The 21,106-nt window shown below is 40.0% G+C and overlaps 1 protein-coding gene across 2 annotated transcripts in view; it reads right to left on the bottom strand.

Annotated features, from left to right (window-relative positions):
* Positions 1-3,086: 3,086 nt before the first annotated feature.
* COL2A1 (collagen type II alpha 1 chain) overlaps positions 3,087-21,106 on the bottom strand; it is a 72,363-nt gene continuing 54,343 nt past the window's right edge. For both annotated transcript variants that reach the window (XM_069653178.1, XM_069653179.1), the window contains 17 exons: positions 20,001-20,054; positions 19,538-19,645; positions 18,649-18,702; positions 17,470-17,523; positions 16,350-16,511; positions 15,162-15,269; positions 13,833-13,940; positions 13,342-13,395; positions 11,813-11,920; positions 10,748-10,801; positions 9,969-10,076; positions 8,498-8,551; positions 7,716-7,823; positions 6,239-6,527; positions 5,886-6,073; positions 5,409-5,651; positions 3,087-4,587 (listed from right to left, as the gene is read on the bottom strand). In XM_069653178.1, the coding sequence (XP_069509279.1) occupies positions 4,441-4,587; positions 5,409-5,651; positions 5,886-6,073; positions 6,239-6,527; positions 7,716-7,823; positions 8,498-8,551; positions 9,969-10,076; positions 10,748-10,801; positions 11,813-11,920; positions 13,342-13,395; positions 13,833-13,940; positions 15,162-15,269; positions 16,350-16,511; positions 17,470-17,523; positions 18,649-18,702; positions 19,538-19,645; positions 20,001-20,054 (2,001 nt within the window). In that variant the 3' untranslated portion in view covers positions 3,087-4,440. The remainder of the gene's footprint in view (positions 4,588-5,408; positions 5,652-5,885; positions 6,074-6,238; positions 6,528-7,715; positions 7,824-8,497; positions 8,552-9,968; positions 10,077-10,747; positions 10,802-11,812; positions 11,921-13,341; positions 13,396-13,832; positions 13,941-15,161; positions 15,270-16,349; positions 16,512-17,469; positions 17,524-18,648; positions 18,703-19,537; positions 19,646-20,000; positions 20,055-21,106) is intronic.

The following is a 21,106-nucleotide window of genomic DNA, read 5'->3' as shown; positions in this document are numbered from 1 at the left end:
AACAAGATCAAGAAATTGATCTACTTTCCCATAACTTAGTGAAAAGGGAATCTGACCCTACCTACTCACAACCATGTTTAACTAGGTTGACTTGGGGTTGCATAGTACTGGGGCACAAATCATAAAAATCAGAATGCACCATCTTGGTCCTACCATCAAAGAAATCTGAATGCTGCATTCCGGTGGCTCCGGCTCCTACTGCAAATGGAAGCGTCTTCACCTGCACCCAACTTTTATCTGAGTCAGCTCACTTAGCCGCATGATACTCAAAGAGAAGAACATTCTGCTTTAGTGAATTTACACCGTACAAGAAATTCACGGATCTCCTGCCCAGAATGTGTACAGTCCTTTCCATTTTCTGCAGAAAAACGCCTGCTCATGTTGACTTTTCATTATTAAGTATCTTAGCATAAGGCAAACTAACATGGCTTCCAAAGTATTAGTGGAGCAAATTAAGGTTCTCGTGAACTGAATGTCCTCACCTTCTTTATAGTGTGGAAAGAGTTGAGGTGTTAAATGATGACCTGCCCATTACTAGACAGAGTGCCATGCAGTGGTGAGGCGCGCGAAGGAGAGGAAATAAAGTGAGTAGGTCTGAGCATAGGAGCAGAGATTAGGGGATCAAGCAGGGACACACTCTACAGAGATTTGGAGTCATGAATATAGAATGCACTCTACTATGTATTCAGAGCAATTACAGAGCCATGAGAAAGAAGTCGCAACATTTGACAGGAACAAAGGACAAGAACTTGTCACTCAGTTGAAGTATGAATTAGTACTAAGCAAAGAATTCGAGAATTGTGTCATGTACAGAGAAAACATGTTCAGTGACAAGAATTGTGGTTGTGGAGAGGAAATCAAGAGATGGGTGGTAGGAAGTTAGAAGCAGGCAGCTCTCATAATGTCAATGAGAATAGTAAAATAAATGTGGGTCATCGTCAATCAATATCAGCTGATCATTTGCAGAGAAAGCAGAGAATACATGTCTGGACAGAGATCACCGAAAGACCAGGAAGTCCTGATGGGGCGCAGGGAACATATGATTAAGTAACAATTGACCAGGAAGCCTAGAGTAGTGGATCCACTGTAGCAGGCAGGTCATCTATGTGTGGGGCGAGATGAAAGAGTAAACATTGTTCTAACGTTGACAAAATGGCATATGAAAACCCAAAAGAAGAAATGAGAGATCAGTAAAGGATTTTTATAAGGAGGGCATGAATGAGCCAGCCCTGAGCCCAGGTTAACCCCCACACTTTGAGTGATGCAAGAACGGGGGTAGGGATGTGTTACTCTGCCGAACACTTCTACGAAATGGTGGCAACAGGACGATTTCCACATGTTTTCCCCAGGTGTGGGCCATAGCTGTTTGTATTACCTATCTAATCAAGTTGGAATTGCGTGGAAAAAAGCATTTTAGCACTTTTCTTAATGACCTATGAAAAAACACAGTCCTGAAAAGATCATGTTCTAATCTGTATTTATATTTTGAAAATGTTAGATGCCTGCGCAACTCAGCAGAAAATGCCTGACATTGCTCTGAATTTTCCAGATGACACGTGTTAGACTATGATCGAGTCTGACTGGTAATATATATTGTAAGATATTTTTAAAAATCGCTGTACACAATTGCATGTTATACCTGTACTTGTGTGTACAAAATGGTCTCTAGCCTTCAATAGTTCCTTCACCACCAGCTGAATTTAAGTAACAAAATCTATTTGAACGTTATTCAAATGTCAATTTCTTTTTTGTCCAATAGCATTAAGTTGTGGCCTCTCAAATCAGAAGCAACTCCAGAAGAGCGGACCCAATGTTAGAGAACAAAACTCCTTAATTCATAGCTCAGATAACACCTTTGGAACTCTATGCTTGACAGAGTATGAACACATTAATTGCCTTGTCTAAAAAAGGTGTTTATGGTGGCTGCGAAATGCATTTGGACTCATTATCAAGTAAGAAGAGGGTTTTTACATTTGTGATATTTGAGGTTTTAATACTTAAGTCTGAAAGCTTCAAACGCTGGCCAGGGTCGGATTGGCCCCTCAACCATTCGGCCCGTGGCCAGGCTGAAATCGTCTCTGGGGAACTAGGGGACGGTTTCTGGCCATGCCTGGGCCGGTTTGGTAGAAAATAAAATAGAACAAAAAATATATATTTTTTTCTACCTTTTTTCTTTCAAAAAGCCTTTCATTCTTCTTAGGTCAATAAATGAGTGCCAGCTCAGGTTGGGTGATATTGTATGCATATTTGTTCTATAAAAAAGAGCTTAAGCGTAAGTGCTATACAGTAACACATTATCTTTTGGCCTTGGACGTCCGCTTGGATTCACAATAATTTAGTCTACTTAGGAATTATGCTATTTAATGCCATTTGCTGTTTCGTCAAGGTGAAAGATCGTGTTTCATCGCTTCCCGGGATGTCACTTTGAGGTGGGGTCAAATGACATCACTTCTGGTGTTGTCATCAGAGGTCAAGGGTCGTGAGGCAAGGGGTGGGCCACTTTTTTGAGGCGAGGGCTGGCCCACTTTTTTTTGGGTGACCGGGCCTGTTTCTTGTCCCATTCCGACCCCGACGCTGGCTCATGCCCCACAACTTTTGCCTGTAGTTGGCTCTGGTAAAAGGCTGATTAGCAAAACATATTTGGCCAAATTTGGTAAAAAAAAATCGAAACTGAGAAATTTCTAAAATCTCAGACATACCTTTGAAATAATGAAACGTTTCTTCCTCTAACCCATAAGTGTTGATATGTATTTGAATCCAGTACATTATAAATGATTGTCGTTTGAACGAGTCCCATACTACACCGAAACTAATGTACAGTCTTATCATACCACTTTTTAATTACAGCTTAAACCTGTACTCAAGTCAAAGGATGTAAGCATTGTATTCAACTAATTCGTTATGCATTTTTCAGTTGATATAAGTTCTGTTTGGAAAGTTTGATGAAATAAGAAGCACTGTTGTTAGTTTTTTAATTAAACATTTTTATTTGTGTTGTTTCGTTTTGTCATGAAATATCCAAGATAAAATAAACACCATTCAAAAAAGATTACATCGTAAGATGGAAAATAATACAAATAAAAAAGTTCAAACAAAAAGTGTTTTTATTTTTTATAGAAAAGCTTTCTACCTTTATTGCAGAAAATAGAGGGGGTCGAGAAAGACAGAAAACGTACAGTGTGACAGAATTATTTCACAAGAATTATTAGTGTTTGAGATGGGCACGTTTCCTATTCTACCACACTTAAAATCCGTATTGCAAAATATTTTAGAAAATTCTATTTTACATATACAAAATAGTACATATCTTCTTTTGATCGTCCTTGTAACCCTTTCCCCAGAATATGGCCTACCTGCTGACCCCATCCCGCCCACTTAATTCCCTTTAGCCCTCCCCCTCCCTCCTCCTCCAAAATGTTTACAAGTTCAGGCAATTTGAATAAAGAAATATCTAAAGGTTTGGGGAAAGGGTGTTATAAAATAGTTGATTCAGACAACATGCCTAGTTAAGGGAACCTTTGGGAGAATATGAATGGCTATAACCTGGAGCACTTTATACATTGTGTACATCATCCACTTGGCTACCGCAATGCTGAATCTATGAGCATCCACTGCTAAGACCTTGGAATGTTCCAAGATTCTGTGCCACAAACCTGCAGCCCTTCTGTCATGCGTCAGTGGGTCCTCAAAACGTCCCTTACTATTCAAGCTTTCACTAGACCTGCTTTAGAAGAGTGAACCCAGAATTCCAAGATGGCCACCATGATATCAAGGGAATCCAAAGGTTTTTCCTACACAAATCCCAGTTTCTGTTTCTGCTACTGTGTGATTACTTCAGCTTCAAGATTGATTTACTTTTTTTCACTTAGTGTGAGGTAGCTTAAACTAGGGAAGTCCAAGATTTTGTAGTAAACTTCCTTCATCTTGGTTGAGAAAAAAAGTTGAGGGCAAGTACCTTTAATGTCCTGAAATGATTTTATGAACAAAAACAAAAAAATAAAAAAAAGCCGAGATCAGTTTGTACTTTCCAAAAGTTTTCTTTATATTAATTGATGTTAAAAAATACACATTTGTTTTACAACAATAGCACCATTTTGTTTATTATCATACATAGTACTCCTGCTGACATACGCTTGGGGGTATTGTTAGACCTGCACTTTGTACATCCATTTGAGGGGGGCCTTCAAACATGCCAGTTAGTTTCACACCTTCACCTGACCCATGGGTCTTACAAGAAGACAATAAATAAATAACACCATTGTTTTACTTCGCAGTCTGCAGAGTTATGGTCTTCGAATAAAAAAAGTCCAGAATTGAAGCATGTGGATGAATGGGATTTTAGGGTCGGTTCAGCCATTCAGTGCAGAAGTCCTAAAAGTGATTGGAAAGTACTCAGGTCCTTAGGGTTTTTATTTAATTTTATTGGATTTTTAAAAGTTTTTACAAGAAGCAGACTGGGCCAATGTCAACGCCAAATTCCTGATCAGCTCCACCAATATCCATAGGTGCAATGTCCACGATAGGCAGACGAGAGGTCTTCTGCGTTCTGTATTCAATGACTGTCTTGCCCCACTTGCCAGTGTGTTTCTAGAAAGCAGATGAAAAAGAATCACATTATTAGTTGTTTTGCTAACATGTGCACTTAGCATGCATTCAAAACAATCTAAGACTGTTCCTGCGCTATAAATATATAAATCTTCCTAGCAGCTCTCTCACTAAACTGACTTCTTAGTCAGAACAATTAGAATGTTACCCTGTCCTGGCCAGATTGCAAGACATTGTGCATAAAGAGGGTGTTTTTCCAGATCCAAATACAACATTTGCATTTTCTTGCTCAATTTCCAAATGTTTAATTGTGCCCCAAACTATCTTACTTTGCTACACACAAATAATGTACATTTAGCTGTGGACAATTCCGAATGTCACAGTACAATGTCTTGTTGGCATTGGGTGAAGAGTGTGTACCTTCCCCAACTTGTACTAACTATATTATGGACTCATAAAACTATCATCTAAATGCTTAATTTAAACCTAATTCTCACAGAAGTGACATATTATGAACCTTTCATCATGGGAAGCTAAACCTTTTGAACATTGCAGTCCCGCATTAGCTGTAGCATTCATCTAAATTAAACATTATCATGTACTGATATCTGGCTTTTGAAATGTGTATATGATACTTATACTCATAGGAATATAATGTCTTGTGGTCCACACATTGGATTCTTGGAATATATCCTGCATCATTGCATTCCATTTTAACAATTCCATGTTAAGGAAACTGCCCTCTTATTCCTGAACACCAATTTTGATACTCAATAGGTTTCTCTTATCTCTTACAACCTGTATCATTCTTTATTTTAATGTGAAATTCTGAAGAAAAATGAATATGATGTATTGTGACTAACCTTGCATCCATCTTCCAAGGCATGATATGTAAATCGGCTGTTGCCCTCTGCCCTAATCTCCACATCATTTGATCCCTGTAGTAAAAGTGCCTTCTTTAGGTTGCCAGAAGCCTCGTCCATAAAGGCGATGCTGTTCTTGCAATGGTAGGTAATGTTCTGGGATGCATCTGTAGACAGCAGGCGCAGGAAGGTCATCTGGATACTGGCAGTGTTTGGTGCAGAGCTGTCATCACCATAGCTGAACTGCAAAGCGAAAAATAAGGCAGAGATGCGTGTTAAATACAAACGTGCACACATAGTTGATAGCCTACTTGAGTCACGAAAACTTACAAAATAACATCTAACCAAATTCATTATTTTCTTGTAAATGTAAACGTAAATAAATTAAAGCAAACAATAGTACCTTCTGCAAACGGGCACCTAGAAGTAAATTCAAAGTTTATAATGTGTAGTGGGCACTGGATATGAAATACTCACTTGAAAGCCACCATTGATGGTCTCTCCGAACCAGATATGTTTCTTGTCCTTGCTCTTGCTCGTCCACCAATTTTTGCTGGGAATCTGTGATGGGTTGGGATAGACGCATGTCTCACCAGTTTCCATGTTACAGAAGACCTTAATGGCATCCACTGTGCAGCCCTGGTTAGGATCAATCCAGTAGTCTCCTACATTGTAAAGACAAACATTAGTGCTGAGGCATTTTGCATTTGCACGTTCATGCTCCTATGACCCACTCACTCATTAACATAGCCCTTGGCAGATGAGAAACCGAAAAACATTTCCATTAAAATGATATTGTTTTGCAATCCTAGAAACCTAGAATCACGTACCGCTCTTCCATTCAGGATGGCACAGTTTCAGGTCACGGCAAGTTCGGGCTGGGTTCTTTCGGCTGCCTTCAGGGCTACGGATGCTTTCAATCTGGTTGTTGAGGGATTTCAGTGTGGCATCAACTTCTGCATCGTGCTGGCGAAGAGAACTGGAGGCCTGGTCAGCACGCATGTAACGGAGGGGATCGGGTCCTTTCTCGGGCTGAGATAGGCCAGCAAATGCAGACATGTCGATGCCGGGGCCGGGAGGACCAGGAGGACCAGGTGGACCAGGATTACCAGGAGGACCCTATTGGAGCAAGCATTGAAATAGGGTTACTTTCAGAAAGAGATACATATACCTTACAAATTCGTGGATATTGTGAACAAACATTAACTCTCATTAGTCATTGGAATTGGCAATTGACACCTTCCACAGTGGTTATCACAATTCAGAATAATGAAGCTATTATTCTTGGGAGTCTCACAAAGTGTCTTGGGAGGATAGCTCAGGGGCAACATGCTTGCCTTAGAAGCAAGAAGATGAGCAACACAGGTTCGATCCCCTGGTCCGCTCTTAGAAACCTCTGGGTATTAAGCGTGTTATAAATAACCAATTACGATTTGCTTGCTATCATTTGCCAATTTTATAAGTATTAATTCAACTATGCGATTTAGTCTAATACTTTTCTGTCAGTAAGTTATAAAGGCCACGGTATTCTACTGAATAATATGTAAATGGAAGTGTTTCCAATATGCATTCTTAGAATTATTATGAGTGTTTGAGATATTTAATAAATGTCTTTAGATTTTTCCCAAACATTACCATAGTGAAGGTGGCCAGAAGTTAATACAAGAAAGTAATTTTAGGATAATTAGTTATTAAGTTAAGAATACGTGGATTAACTGTAATGTAATCTAAAAACATATACTTGAATGAAACTGTTACGGGTGGATTGGACAGTCTCCTTCTGACCTCTGACCACATTTTTTGCAGACTCCATGTGTTTCATAATACATTTGATTTAAAATAACATTTTAATCTCAGATGAGATACTTTTTTGCATTATTGAAATGAAATGCAATGAACAGAAGTAGTCTTTAAGAGCACAACTTCATGAATATAGAATAAGTGTATGCTCTTTTGCCTAGTTCAAAATGGAAACACTGAAAGAACCCAAACCATAGTAATAACTCACAGATGTTAACTTTGGTGAATTTTGGAAAATGTTTTCGAAAGCTTAATCAATTTCTTTCTGTGTTTTGCACCAGTTAAAATGGAAACGTGCACTTGCATGGTGTGAAGCACAGATAGATTGGGTTCAACACACAAAGTAGTCATTTAATAATGGCTTTTGTGCCCTTGCAATTATGTTGTTTCACCGTAGATCAGAAGGACAATGTTTCATGAATGGTATCATGATTGCAACGCTGTGCATTATTGACTAACCATTTCTGTTTAACTTCACTATGCATTTAACATGACCCTTATACTTACAGCAGGACCAGTTTCACCACCACGACCTCTGGGACCGGGAGGACCAATGGGACCAGGCAAACCATTAGAGCCATCTTTGCCAGAAGGACCAACTGGGCCAGGGGGACCCTAAAAAGAATGAACAAAACTCTGGTTATAGCACAGCTCCAAGTGATGTAGCAATCCCTATTGGAACAGATGATAACATGTGAATGGCACACCGAAACCTAATAAGCCACCAAGATGACATGCAATAGGAGATACTAAAACAAAGGAAAGGGGCATATTACAGTGCTGATTTTGTTAATTGTTGGTGATTTTCTATGCCCAATGAGCTTGTAACTGGCCTCTTCTCATTGGCTATTAGCTCCATCTCACCCCTGAGGTGTAAAACAAACCCAAGCGTAGAAAATATGGATTTCTTTACCTATGGAAACGTGTGATCTTTGGTTGCCATTTATCGTAATACAAAAGGTAATACACTATCTGCTTTGTGTGCAGGTTTCCACTCGTGTACTCTACGTAATACAGAAGAGCTTTATTAAATCAAGTTAATTTCTGCAGTCTGTTCAAGTATCACATTTATTGCAAATCCATATATTCATTTTGAAGAGATGTCTTTCTATACTGGGATTCGAGCACAATAAATTGATTTTTTAAATATGTATGTATTTTTGCCCAAAGCGTAGTTGTCTGTTTAACATTTTTTTTTAAAACATTTCTTCTTGCTAAGGGCAGGTCGGCCAGTGGTTGGGACTGTTCTGGATATATTTGTGTAGTTTAAATGTGCACACAATACTTACTCTTGGACCACCAGGGCCGGCGGGGCCAGATGCACCTTGATCACCAGCTGTACCCTATAGAAAGAATAAAATCAAAACATCATTTTTTGTCTTCTTTAGACAGATAATTGTCAACTATTCATGATCCCTATTAGTGACTCAAGATTCCAGTGCAATGTAATTAGCGAGGTAGCCAGTAGCATGAGGACAGAAAGCATTATAGATTGAAAAGAAAATGTTAATATGCCCTTTACTGTGACAGTCATGAAGAGTGATTCACCCTACACAATTCACAATGGTTGGACATCTACTGGCTAAGCGGATGGATGTTTAATCAGTTTTTACATTTGCTTTCTTGCTAAGTGGAGTACTTTTAAAGCACTTGAGCATTTTAGGAGCGCAATTTTCAGCTGAGCCTTTGTGAACACACGAGATGCGTAGGCTGTCATTCTAACTGGCTAGATTGGAAGATGGTGGGTAGAACATAATCTAAGGCATAATTGACTTCACCACTCTCCATCCACACGTGCTTTCTGTGTAGTCTCCATGGCGCACACGCCGTTTTAAGTATAGTTTAGCTCACACACAAGATCACTACATGAGCTATCTTTCCCTTAACTTCGTGAAAGGGACACCCGATACTACTCACAATGATGTGTAACTAGGTTGTCTTGAGGTTGTATAGTAGTGGGGCGCACATCATCCTACTAAACTACTGGAGATCCCAGAATCAAAACTCCTCTATTTAATATTTTGTTAATTAAATACCTGGATTCTTTAGACATTGAAATTGCTCTTCCATATCTTTCAACACCCATGTCATTGAAGACACTTCAACTATATTTATTAATCTTTCCTTTTTTGTTGGTAAAACAGGCATGACACCATATGGATGATTTGGACTATTTGCATGGGCATGAACAGGAATTCTACTGGGTCCATAGGCTTAGCAGAACAAAAGGAGCAGGTTGTAGGAATATTAAACTCTGACCAATTAAATTAAAGCTTGCTGTGGAATTTAGCAACAGTGTTTCAATTCAAGGTCAGGTCGGTTCCTTGGGTTAGCTCTCAATTTATAAGGAAAGGAGCATGCATACCAGTCTCATAGTGAAAGCTGCTGACTGCTCAAAGACCTTTCTGGTCTTTCTGCTGTGGGTGGTGGTTGTAACACTTTAAGCTTTGATTATGTACAATACTGGTCCAGTGCTCAGACTTGGGCAGTACATGCAAAGCTGCTTAATTTAAAATATGTTCAAATTGACTTTTTCTTAAAATATATTATAAAGAACACCCAGGACTAAGAAGTGATCAGGTCCTTCATTATCTGGACATGCCTGTCTGCAACCTATAAAAATCTATTTGTGTGTTTGCAGATATGTTTCAAATCTTTTATTCACTGAAGCAAGTTAAGATTGTCTGCCAACATCCATAGCAAGGCATCATGCAGTCCCTTTTAATTAAGATCAACATATATGTGTATACTGTTACTTACAGGAGGACCGGGCAGACCCTGAAGACCAGTGAAACCTCTGTGACCTTTCTGTCCTCTCTCGCCAGCTTCTCCAGCTTCACCCTTATCACCACGAGGGCCTTGGGGACCCTAGAACAATACATTTATAGTGCAAAAATGAAAATGGGAGAAATGTGATAATACCAGTTTGTAAAGCAAATCAATCTCTGTTTCCCCTTTACATTAACATAGGACATCACTAATAAACGTACATTTAGAAAGCATATATATGCCTATAAGAAGGGAGTGATTGTGTCACGTTCCTTCCTCTTTCTTCAATTATTTTCAGTGAGACCAGGGAATGATTGCTTGATAATTCTGGCTAAACAGTGCCTTTTTTTGGATGCCTTAGAGCCGCCTCCAAAGGGCAGGATTATGACTCCATCACTGGGCATCACCCCCCGAATGTCCATGCCATGCAGCATCTCTCCACCACTCCCATCCCTGCCACGTCTTGTCCTCCACACTTCACCACCTACCTGCCCTGCCCAAAGCAGCCATTGTACGCCCTGTCTCCTCCAAGCCAACCCTACACCCCAATGCTCTTGTTTCCGCAAAACATACACCTGGACTACCGATGGCGCCCTGAACTTATGTCTTCTGCTCGCATGACACACCCCTTCCTGTTGAGGTCTTCAGCATTTCCTGTGTGGCCTCTTTTAGGGGGTTCCAGGAAAGACAGCCCAAACCCAAAGACCCAACACCAATCAACAAGATGATGTATGTTTTACAACTTGATATAAAACGCAAAAGATACTTACAGGCATGCCACGGGCTCCAGCAGGACCAGATGGACCCAATGGACCTTGAGGACCCTAGAAGGACAGAAGGTATGTTTAAGAGTACTGAATGTAGGAAGTAAATAAAATGATACATAGCAAAATTATCTGCTTATTGTGTTACTCCTAGTCTTGTAAACTCCCTCTTTGGAATCACGGAAAATGTGATAACTAAGTCAGATTTCTGAAGTCATGGTGAGATCATGAGAGAAATTTTGTTTGTAAATTAAAATTAACCTTTCTTTTATTTTCTCTCATTAACTGGAAGGCTTAGATAGATCTACTTCATTAAATTGGTCATTAAATTGTGATCACATGCAGAACCTGCACAGTACATTGGCCTTTTCTGCTCCAAATTGAAAAAGAACATTCTGTGTTATAAATGCAACCATCTGCGGGAATGTTAGGTCAGACATGTTCTTCCACATAACATTATAAGGCATCACCATTAAGTTCTTGGCTAGTTTCAATCATTTTGATTGTAACCGACATTTAAGAACCCTTTACTCGATTGGGGAAATGAATTGCTGAGAGGCTGTCTAAGAGATCTCTGAATATACTACTCATTGGAACATGAGGCCATCTGCAGGACTAGGGAGAAACCAGATGTGGTCACCACAGTCTTATCCTATGACCTCTGCATTGCCTTTTTGTAGAGAAGACACTTGATCATAAGGAGTTGCTAATGCACGCTAAAATGCATCCAGTACATGTCTTTCCTGGCTACAGAGCCTTTTCAATCTAGGTCCGCAGGCTGTGTAATAGCTTCTCACTAGGATTGAAATTTCTGCATTTCAGAACCATGGTTCAAATATGTCTTTTTGCGGCATTGTATGAACGATCCAGTGAGAGGATACCTGCAATAATGGTGTTTGGCCAAATCATGTTGACTGTCATTAGGTGGGCCCTTACACAAGTGCTAGTCGTGCTTGTACATTTAGCTAATAGTTGTAACCATATTTGCTATATTATTAACAAATGATGAATCCATCGACAAAGGTTCCCAAATGAGTAAGACGTATAATATATATATGAAACAGTACTTACAGCTTCACCTCTATCTCCTTGCTTGCCAGTTGGACCAACTGGTCCAGGAGAGCCAGGCGCACCAGGAGCTCCAGGAGAACCAACAGGGCCAGTCTCACCACGGTCACCCTGTTAAGAAATAAACCCATTTTAAGTCACACTGTAGCTTGTACTGGATAGCAGCTCAGAGAAGTGTTTTCCTATAGAGTTTAGCGATTCACTGTCATGAAGATTCGTACATGTGAGAAAGTATTCTTACACGATGATTGACCATCAAGATCAACCCCAACAGATTTACTGTACAGTCAATAGTCAAGCAGTCATTACCGATTCTTAATGCAGTGAAATGAGGCAAAACAATACTAGATCATTTGAATGGAAGGTAAACTGTTGAAAGTATAAGTGATTTCAATATATAGCATGTATGTTGCTTTCCCCAGAAATGGATCCTAGTTAATGGATCTGCATAAGCAAAGATATGGTAGGAATGATCCAGCCCATTGACCAATTAACTATTAGTCAACGAATTGGTTTATTGTTGCAAATGTTCTTGTATACATTTTTTCTAAATCCAGTTGCTAGGGGAAAAAGGTCTGGAATGAAAACCATACACATGTCCATTATAGGCATTTTATTAAACACCAAGTAAATAGCTTATTCCTGTGTACTGATTATATAGGTTAACTTTTTCTGGTTGTTTGAGATTTGAGGAGTTGATGGAATGATTTAACTTCACAAACTTGAATTCGGGAGATTGTATTATCTTGGAATCCTACTGCTTTTCAACAAGAGCATCAATGCATTTCTTTCTCAAGCTTCCGATTTATATGTAACTCTAATTAGTTGTTTTATTTTAGTAGATATCAATCATCAAATGTGGATGTTCTGAATACAACGGAACCAAAGGGAGGCAACTGTAGTATACAGAATATAAGACCACTGTGTACTATTTTGCCAGTCACCGTTTGCTGTGAGGCTGTGTGTGATAATGCCTTCTGTAAAACACACATGCGTGTCTTTAATACATTAAGGGTCAGGTGAACCTGTAATAATGGGAACTAATCTATTGTTCACCAGAGTCAAAGTGATTTGGGATTTTGACTGGAACAGATACAGATGACATGTTGCACAAAATGCAAAATGCGGATGTTCCAGGTTCCCCCCATAAAATGATGTAGTGACGGAGCACATTTCTAATATACTACCCATCTGACCTGTCCTTTAATTGATCTGAAGTGCCAATCAATGGCAATTGTAGCAGTGTGATACACACTGCTAAGGGCTCCCTGTGAGCTACAATCCTTACTTTTAGTGTTCCACCCTTTCTTCTTTAATAGGGAAGTTTCTAAAAAGAAAGACCACACAAGGAACAGGTGTTCTGGAATTCTGAAAGTACATCACTGCATATTAAATATAAATGCCTCAGAAATGTCTATTGAATCTTTATCTTATCTTTTCCCAGCTGTAAAATGTTGAAATGTATGTCACAACAAGATACATAATTGTATGTACAACTTTGACAACACCTGTATATGACGAAATACACCTACCTTAACACCAAGAGCACCATCTCTACCAGGAGGACCATCCGAGCCAGGGTTGCCCTGTGAAATAAGGAAACACAGGACTGTGATTTATAACATCTAATAAAGAACTCATCTTAGACTAAGTGTGGAGTGTTTCAATACATTTGGCATAAATTGTCAACATTGCTGATATACTGCCGGCTATTGTGTGCCACTGTCTTTGTCTTGCATGTTTACATTGCCTCTCCCTTGTATTGCATCCAGATTGTTCCTGTCATTCTTACATTGCATGCCAATCAGGGCCGCTAAGCATTCAAGCTGCTTCTGAGTCCATTAGAAAGAGTTGGCGTCTAGGGTTGGGACCAAGTACCTCAACAACCAGTAGGGAATGTTGGGATATGCTGCCCAATCTTGCATTTAGGGCACCAGCTGTACATTTAAAGGTGATTAAATATGCATAGAGAATGCGCCCCTAAAGTTCTTATGTAGTTTGATAAATTGATTAAATTTCGTACTTCGCGTCCAGGTTCTCCAGAGGGACCAGTCAGACCAGGTGGGCCAACGGGACCAGGGGGGCCACGGTCACCAGAAGATCCAGGGGACCCTTGTTTGCCAGGCTCTCCCTGCATAAAAAAAAGGTATTGGTTAGTCAAGAAAATACACTTTATTGAACAAAGTTAAAAACTATTCATGGAGGAATGTGAGTGTTTGATGGCAGATAAGAAATGGTAAGAACTAGTCAGGCTTCCCTTTTCCTAATTAGCTTCCAAATTTCCTAACTAGTCTTACCAAGCAAACTCTACTGACTAGTTCCATCCTACTTTTCATAGATTTATTGTTTTCATGTGTGGGTCGTCTTATTCACTGGCTTAATTTTTCCTTTCCATTCATATTTCTATACACTATTTTTTATTGTTTAGCCCTTTTTGATAGTAGTAGAATGTTGTTTTTTTTGCTAGACAGATATCTAAATTGGTACCTTCTTAGCTATAGTCACCTTTCTTCATCTGGAACTTACCTGCTTCTTTTTTCAACATTTATATCCCTGCAAGTAGCCATTTCTTAATCTTTTGTGGTAGAAAACATTGCAGTTGTTCAACCTTCATGTGACCCATTTCTCTCTTTTTTTAAAGGGTAATTTTCCAATGAAGGGATGTTCCAATCTTTCAAAGGGATTCTTTTTAAATCAAAGATGCTGATTGTATTCGGCACCAGTTTCCTATCTCAAATGGTGGAAAATGTAACTCTTTCATGAAATCTAGAGGGTTTTTGATACCCCTCCTTAATCATTAAAATGCTTGTCTTCCTGATGCTTTACGACTCATCATGAGCCATATCTTACGATGAACCCTATCTCATAATGAGCCTTACTTCCTGATGAGCCATACATCGTGATTAGCCATATCACGTGATGAGCAATAGCTCATGAAAAATGTTTACACATCATTGTTCAAAAAAAGCACAATGCCCCTAAGGTTTTACTCTCTTCTAACTGGCAAATTCTGGGCTATTTCCAGTGGTGCTCAAGATCGAAATGGCTGACACATTTCTAGGAAGTATTATTGACATTGTAATGCCCACTGAAATCAACAAAAAACAACACTAACAATGTTGGTATGTGTCTGTTGGCACAATACATTCGAATCACTTCAGTGTATGTGGCCACTCATCCAAAGCTTTTAATATTTCTTTAAAACAATCATAGCAGCTGTATGTATTGTATTTCTTATATGAAGTTAAAAGTGTTAATTTAATAGTTAATACTAAACTTGGACATCCTGCTACAGGCTGAGTTTAGGGTAATCTGTTGAACTGTGAATAAAGATTTACAAACAAGTACTTACAGATGGACCAGGAAGACCAGGGAATCCTCTCTCACCGCGCTGTCCAGGAAGACCCACAATACCACGCTGTCCAGCCAATCCCTGAGGACCTGGGGGACCATCAGGACCCTGAAAAATGTAAAGGGCAAAGGATGAAATAAACCTGTTTTATTTCTGTGAGACTGATATAACATGAAGGGAAGAACGGGATATTGCAAGCAAGGAGCTACTGTTAACACTTTACATGTTGTATTGCTTCATTTACAAGAAACTGAAAGCACTCCTCTGTGACGTGCCACTCACTTCAGATATCACTCTCTGGTGGCCTGTAAATGAGGTCATCTATCATTAACTGATGCCCTGTTAATACAATTCAGCTGACACTCCTTGGTCCCTGTCAGTGGGGTTAGGGTTCATTGTAGCCTGCCACTGGGGTGATAGGCCACTTATTGGTGGCATGTCAATGGGTTTAGAGATCACACATTGGCCACCTTTCAATTAGGTCAAAAACCACTCAGTGGCAGCATTTTAAATGGGCTCAGACATCACATATTTTTGACCTGCAAATGAGGTTAGAGATCGCTCACTATTAGCATATTAATGAGTTCAGAGATAACACACTGGTGAGCTGCCAGTAATCATTAATAACAAAGATCTCTTACTGGAGCCATGAAAATTAGGTCAAATTGCACATGCTGTTGTCATGCAGTTAAAGAGATGACTCCCCCCATCATTTGTTAGAGGTCGCTTTTATATGTCCTAATATCTGGCTGAAAGTGGTCTAGTTACTGCATGAGCATGCTCACTGATGGCCTACCAAATAACTATTTTAACAGGATTGGTCATTTGCACAGTAACCAGAAGTTGAATAGTTTAAATATGTTAACTCAAGTTTTAAAAAAGTTAGCCAGTATCTTAAAAGGATTTAATATTATGATCGCATCATGGGCATTACATGCCCTATCAATATTGTAAAGCACTTTTATTAGCTAATTCCTTATCTAAGTAATTCTATTAATCTTTTGATATCACATACTTCATTTCATCAATATCACAGTTTTCAGGTCAGAAGCCCAGGCAGTGTATGTTCCTATTCAGTTTGTCTGGCATGTAGAAGTCATGCAGACAATGTGCACTGTCAAGACTAGATATCGCAAACTTTCAGAGTCAATTATGGATGAAAATGATATTTTCATGGTTATTACTCACATTGGGACCATCTTCACCGGGTTCACCTTTCTCACCAGCAGGACCGGAAGGACCTTGGAGACCGGGGTCACCAGCACGGCCAGGAGGTCCACCATCACCGCGAGCACCCTTGGGACCATCTTTACCTGAGGAGCCAGGTGGGCCAGGTGCACCTGGGTTACCCTGAAAAAGCAACACAAACACTTATGATTGTTGTTCAGAAAGCTGATAATAGATCTGCACACTTTACAAAGGAGAATAAGAAAAGTCAGCATTAGTTCAGAAAGAAGACTAAGAACAATGGGTTAACAAGATGAAAGTGACGAATAGTGGGGTATGCATTGACCCTTCAGAGATCTAATCAGATCATTCAGGCTGGGGCATCCAAATCCTCACTGAGGTGAAAGAGCAAATTTAACATAGAGTTATCCAACATGAGGAATATATACCCAATCATCTTTAGTTAAAATGCAATTCTTGTCTAATAGTTCAATGCAATTGTGTAACAGAATGCTGCATAAACCCATTAGACTATTCAATAATATGTTGCACCAGAAGTATTATTCAACACTTGAAATCTCCCAGAGGACCAAATCCAATTATCTATCATTCTAGAGGGCAAGAACCATCATCAACTCCAATAGCAGAAATAGTTTTTTATTATGATACCAAATTCATAATCTACTGCACCAAAGGACTAGTGTTTTAGTAGGCCATATGCATCAGAGCAAATGCATATCCTATTATCATTAACTAGTTGCTCCTATGAAATTATGTGTCAAAGGCTTCTGGTACAAGAGTCCACCGTTGATTATAGGTCATTTTCCAGTACAGCCTAAGATATCAACCTACGACAACCATTATTAAATGGATTGCCACAATAAGTTGACTTTCAACTTCAAGGAGAGCACCACCTCTTTCTGGTAGCCAGTGTGCCAAGTGGAGCATTGGTGAGTGATGGCAGTGGGAAAACGACATGTAACAAAATCTCAAGGTTATTTGGGTTCTCTACGGCTTGGCTAGCTTCACTCAGGAATGGTAAATAGCCCAGACTAAAAGCAGTTAATAGCATCCTGAACACCATAAATATTGAACAGTATAGGCTTCACTTAAAGTAACAGAAATGCAGAACTGTACTTACATTGGGGCCAGGTGGACCAACTCTGCCAGCAGCACCAGGGAAACCAGTAGCACCCTGTATTGTGATAAAAAGAAAGGAAAATACATTTTAGTAAATCAGAAATGATCGGTATACACTCCTTGATCTTTATACATAGAGGGCGTTTAAGAGGTCACCATCGCTAGAAACATGTATAGATTATTTCTCTGCAAAGCTTTACACTTCTACGCATATGGTACTACACACAGCCATTCCTGTTTACTTCAAAGAGCGGACAACAAAATACTCTGATTTTTGAAGAACCTCTGTTCAAAGACATATGTAACAGAGACATGCAGGATGCACCCTGCAAACTAACAGGCGTCTTCATTTGTAAATGTCAAACTGGGCACATGTCAACCTAGTTTTTACACTTGCAATGAGAGAGCCTGACTAGAATCAGGAGGGTTCAAAAAGAGGCTGATACCTCATGTATATCAAATGCCTCTTTATTAGATGTAGAACATTTGCTTTCCTCTTCCTTTTAGGGGCATAGGAGAAAAATGCTTTTTTCCAGCTTCAAAATTCCATCTTCGACTACAGAGAGCCGAGAAACACCAAAATGGGCTTCCACATGGGCTCAAAGTCTGATGTAAATATCTGTATGCCTGGAGAGAATTACCATTACGCCATGCACACATAAGCATGGTGCCCACTCGTACACAACTGACGAAGGGCCACAAGCTTTTGACACATTCATTGTCATTATCTATAATGAAGACAGCGTGATTTCTTCTCAATTTCTGAAATATTTCATTTCAGTTGCAAACCTGAATTTTTCAAAAGGCCATTTATGACTAGGGTAAGACCTCTGATCTGATTTACCTCAGATTTCCATTTTGCTCACATCCACAGGCTTTAAGACACTACTGCTTGGACCACCTGCGTCCACTCAACACAGACACACATTTCTGAAAAATTCAGCTACTCGTTTTTTTTACTAATAACTGGCATCACATTACAAAATGATTTTAGTTGTTCATATCATAGCCCTCAAAGCACTTAGCAGGAGTTGTCTTATACTGTTTTCAGTGAGCAACGGGGGTTGCTGTCCCACTGCAGTACGCATTGGAGACACCATTCACCATAATGTCACTGGGGGCACAGCGTATATATCTCACTGGTTCTGAATGGGAGTGCTAAGGATCAGGCAATACTTACAGGAGGTCCCTGGGCACCGCGAGCTCCTTTGGGACCATTAACGCCAGTTGGACCCTGTGACAAAGAAGACAAGACAATGATTAGATACATCTTAAACTTGTTGATGGAATTACAGTGATAAAGACAATACACATGCTTATTTAAACTTAAGTTATTTAGTGTCAGATGTGAACTGCTTGGGATTTGTCATAGGCAGGCAAGAAGAAATCATTTCTGAGTGTGAGGTGGGGAATTGAGGGCAGAGCTGCACTAGGCCGTACATTTAATGTGGACAGCAATATGTGGTCATAGGTTAATACTAGTACATTATGGGCAAATGTGTGACTCACCAAAAGGGGTTGCCTGCTGGCAGAGAGGTAGCAGCAATATGTGTGGCTTTTGGAATAGGTAAAGCTCTCCATAAGGTCTTATATGGGTATTGCTCATGCTAGCATGTGGTCTACAGTGCTGAATGGCAGGCGTCGGACACGTGCATTTCCTACAACGAGTGGGCTGCAAAACATTGACCAGTGATTAACATGAGAGGGAATCTCTGCACTTGTCTGATATGCTTTCCTCAACCCCATGGTGGTGCAAAGGGAGAATTCCTTTTTGTTGATGCTGTTCCACTGTTTTCAGACACAAGACGAGCCTGAGCCAGCAACCCGGGGGTTAAAAGCTGCTGTTTTCCTCTTAGGTAGATAGCCCCTTCCTGATATCAGACTTTTAAAATCGGTGGAAAGAGGAGCATACTGGACATCTGGAGGGTCTGGGATTGTTATTTTTTGTAGGAGTTCCCTTTTCATCCATTCCATAGATGCATTCTTTTTTCCTCTGTCATGTATTTGATAGGAAGTTCATGTTGCACATTTCAGATCTGATGCATCTTGGGAGTCTGAACTTTACCAACCTGTGGGCCAGGAGCACCTGATGGACCCTGAGGACCTGGAGCGCCAGCATCTCCCTTCTGACCAGACTCGCCATGTTCACCTTTGATTCCAGGTTGGCCATCAGCACCCTGTGTGACAAAAAGATGGTGTTAGAGGTGACAGGTACTAACATAACCGGAAGAGTGCCACGTGGTTGGAAGATTCTGCTGGCTGCCTATATGATCAAAGCAAGAGATACACCAAAAAAATGGATATGAGACTAACCCTTATTATGTCAGTAAACCATGCACAAGCTCTCTGCTTACGATCACATAACATGAGAAGGCACAATCCCCACTATTTTGTTTCTTAAACTGATTGCTCATCCGCAAAACAGATGCACGTTGTGTAGACCTAAAAAGAGCAATCAGCAGTCTTCTATGCAAGTGAAAACTATGTTCAATATTGTCATGCGTGATGTGAAGACAGTGAATTATAACTTACAGGGGGACCAGCAAAGCCAGCAGGACCAGGAGCACCGGGTTCACCACGATCACCCTACAACAAAAAGGACTCTGGTTAACTATGATGTCTTAATGATGTACAATAAGATATCTATTAATTGACAAGCATGCCATCAGAAATGCATATGAATGACCACCAAGTAAAAGTCAACGGTGCAGTGAGGAACTTATTTTAGAGTGTGCTACCCACATGCATGGGATAAAGCATGTTATGGGCACGTGATTTGGGTTTATCAATGAGCCTTGAGGAGACCATGATTGCCTATTCTGAGCGTGCGGGCAATGATATATCTTGACTTCTGTACCCAACACATGGGCTTGTATGTTATATGCTTTGGGATGGTGGAACTGTCACCAGAGATGCATTGTCAGGAAAATGTGGCATTGCATCAACTTAGCCTGAAATTGATCTGTTGGGTCTGCTCAGGCCTTAGAAGAATGGGATTTAAAGACAAACAGGAGAGGCAGTGTTGTGTTTGAGAGAGGTCAGAGTCCTAGTGGCCTGGAGAAGAAGTTAAGTGGGTAAGGGCACACATGTGGATCAGTGATATAGTGACCCTACATGCACCGAATCTAAGGAGTAGCCGTGCAGTCATTTCTGCGCAAACACTGGATAGCGGCCATTTACTTTTGATCTTCCAAATAATCCAGCATTGGTGGTCTGGATCAGAAGGTAAGGATACTTCAATCTGCTGACGTGATAATGCGCTCTCCAAAGTCCGACTGTGAAAGGGCCATTAATGACTGTTTACTGATGGATTGGATGGAGTGAGACAAGAGACATAACAAAGCGATACAACAGGCTTGGATCTCATTGGTTGATTTTTAAATATGTAAAAAAGACAGATATGTAGATAAAACTAGAGAGATTCATGTTGGCAAACATCGGCCGTCAGACAGACTGCATGCTAGACAATGCAACAAGACACAAGTATGAACTGAAAAAGCTGCAATGTCCCAATCTTTTGGTTCTGTTGCTGGTTGATTTGCATGAATGCTTTTTATGTCGTCAGTGGGCAGATGAGAGCTGAACACTTGAGAGTTACATACACAACAGATATGCACAGTGATAATAAATAATAATAT

Source organism: Ambystoma mexicanum, chromosome 3q (genome assembly GCF_040938575.1).
Source record: "Ambystoma mexicanum isolate Mex_15411 chromosome 3q, UKY_AmexF1_1, whole genome shotgun sequence".
NCBI classification, from domain to species: Eukaryota; Metazoa; Chordata; class Amphibia; order Caudata; family Ambystomatidae; genus Ambystoma; species Ambystoma mexicanum.
The sequence above is the reverse complement of the archived record's forward strand: the minus strand, read 5'-3'. Positions and strand labels throughout refer to the sequence as shown.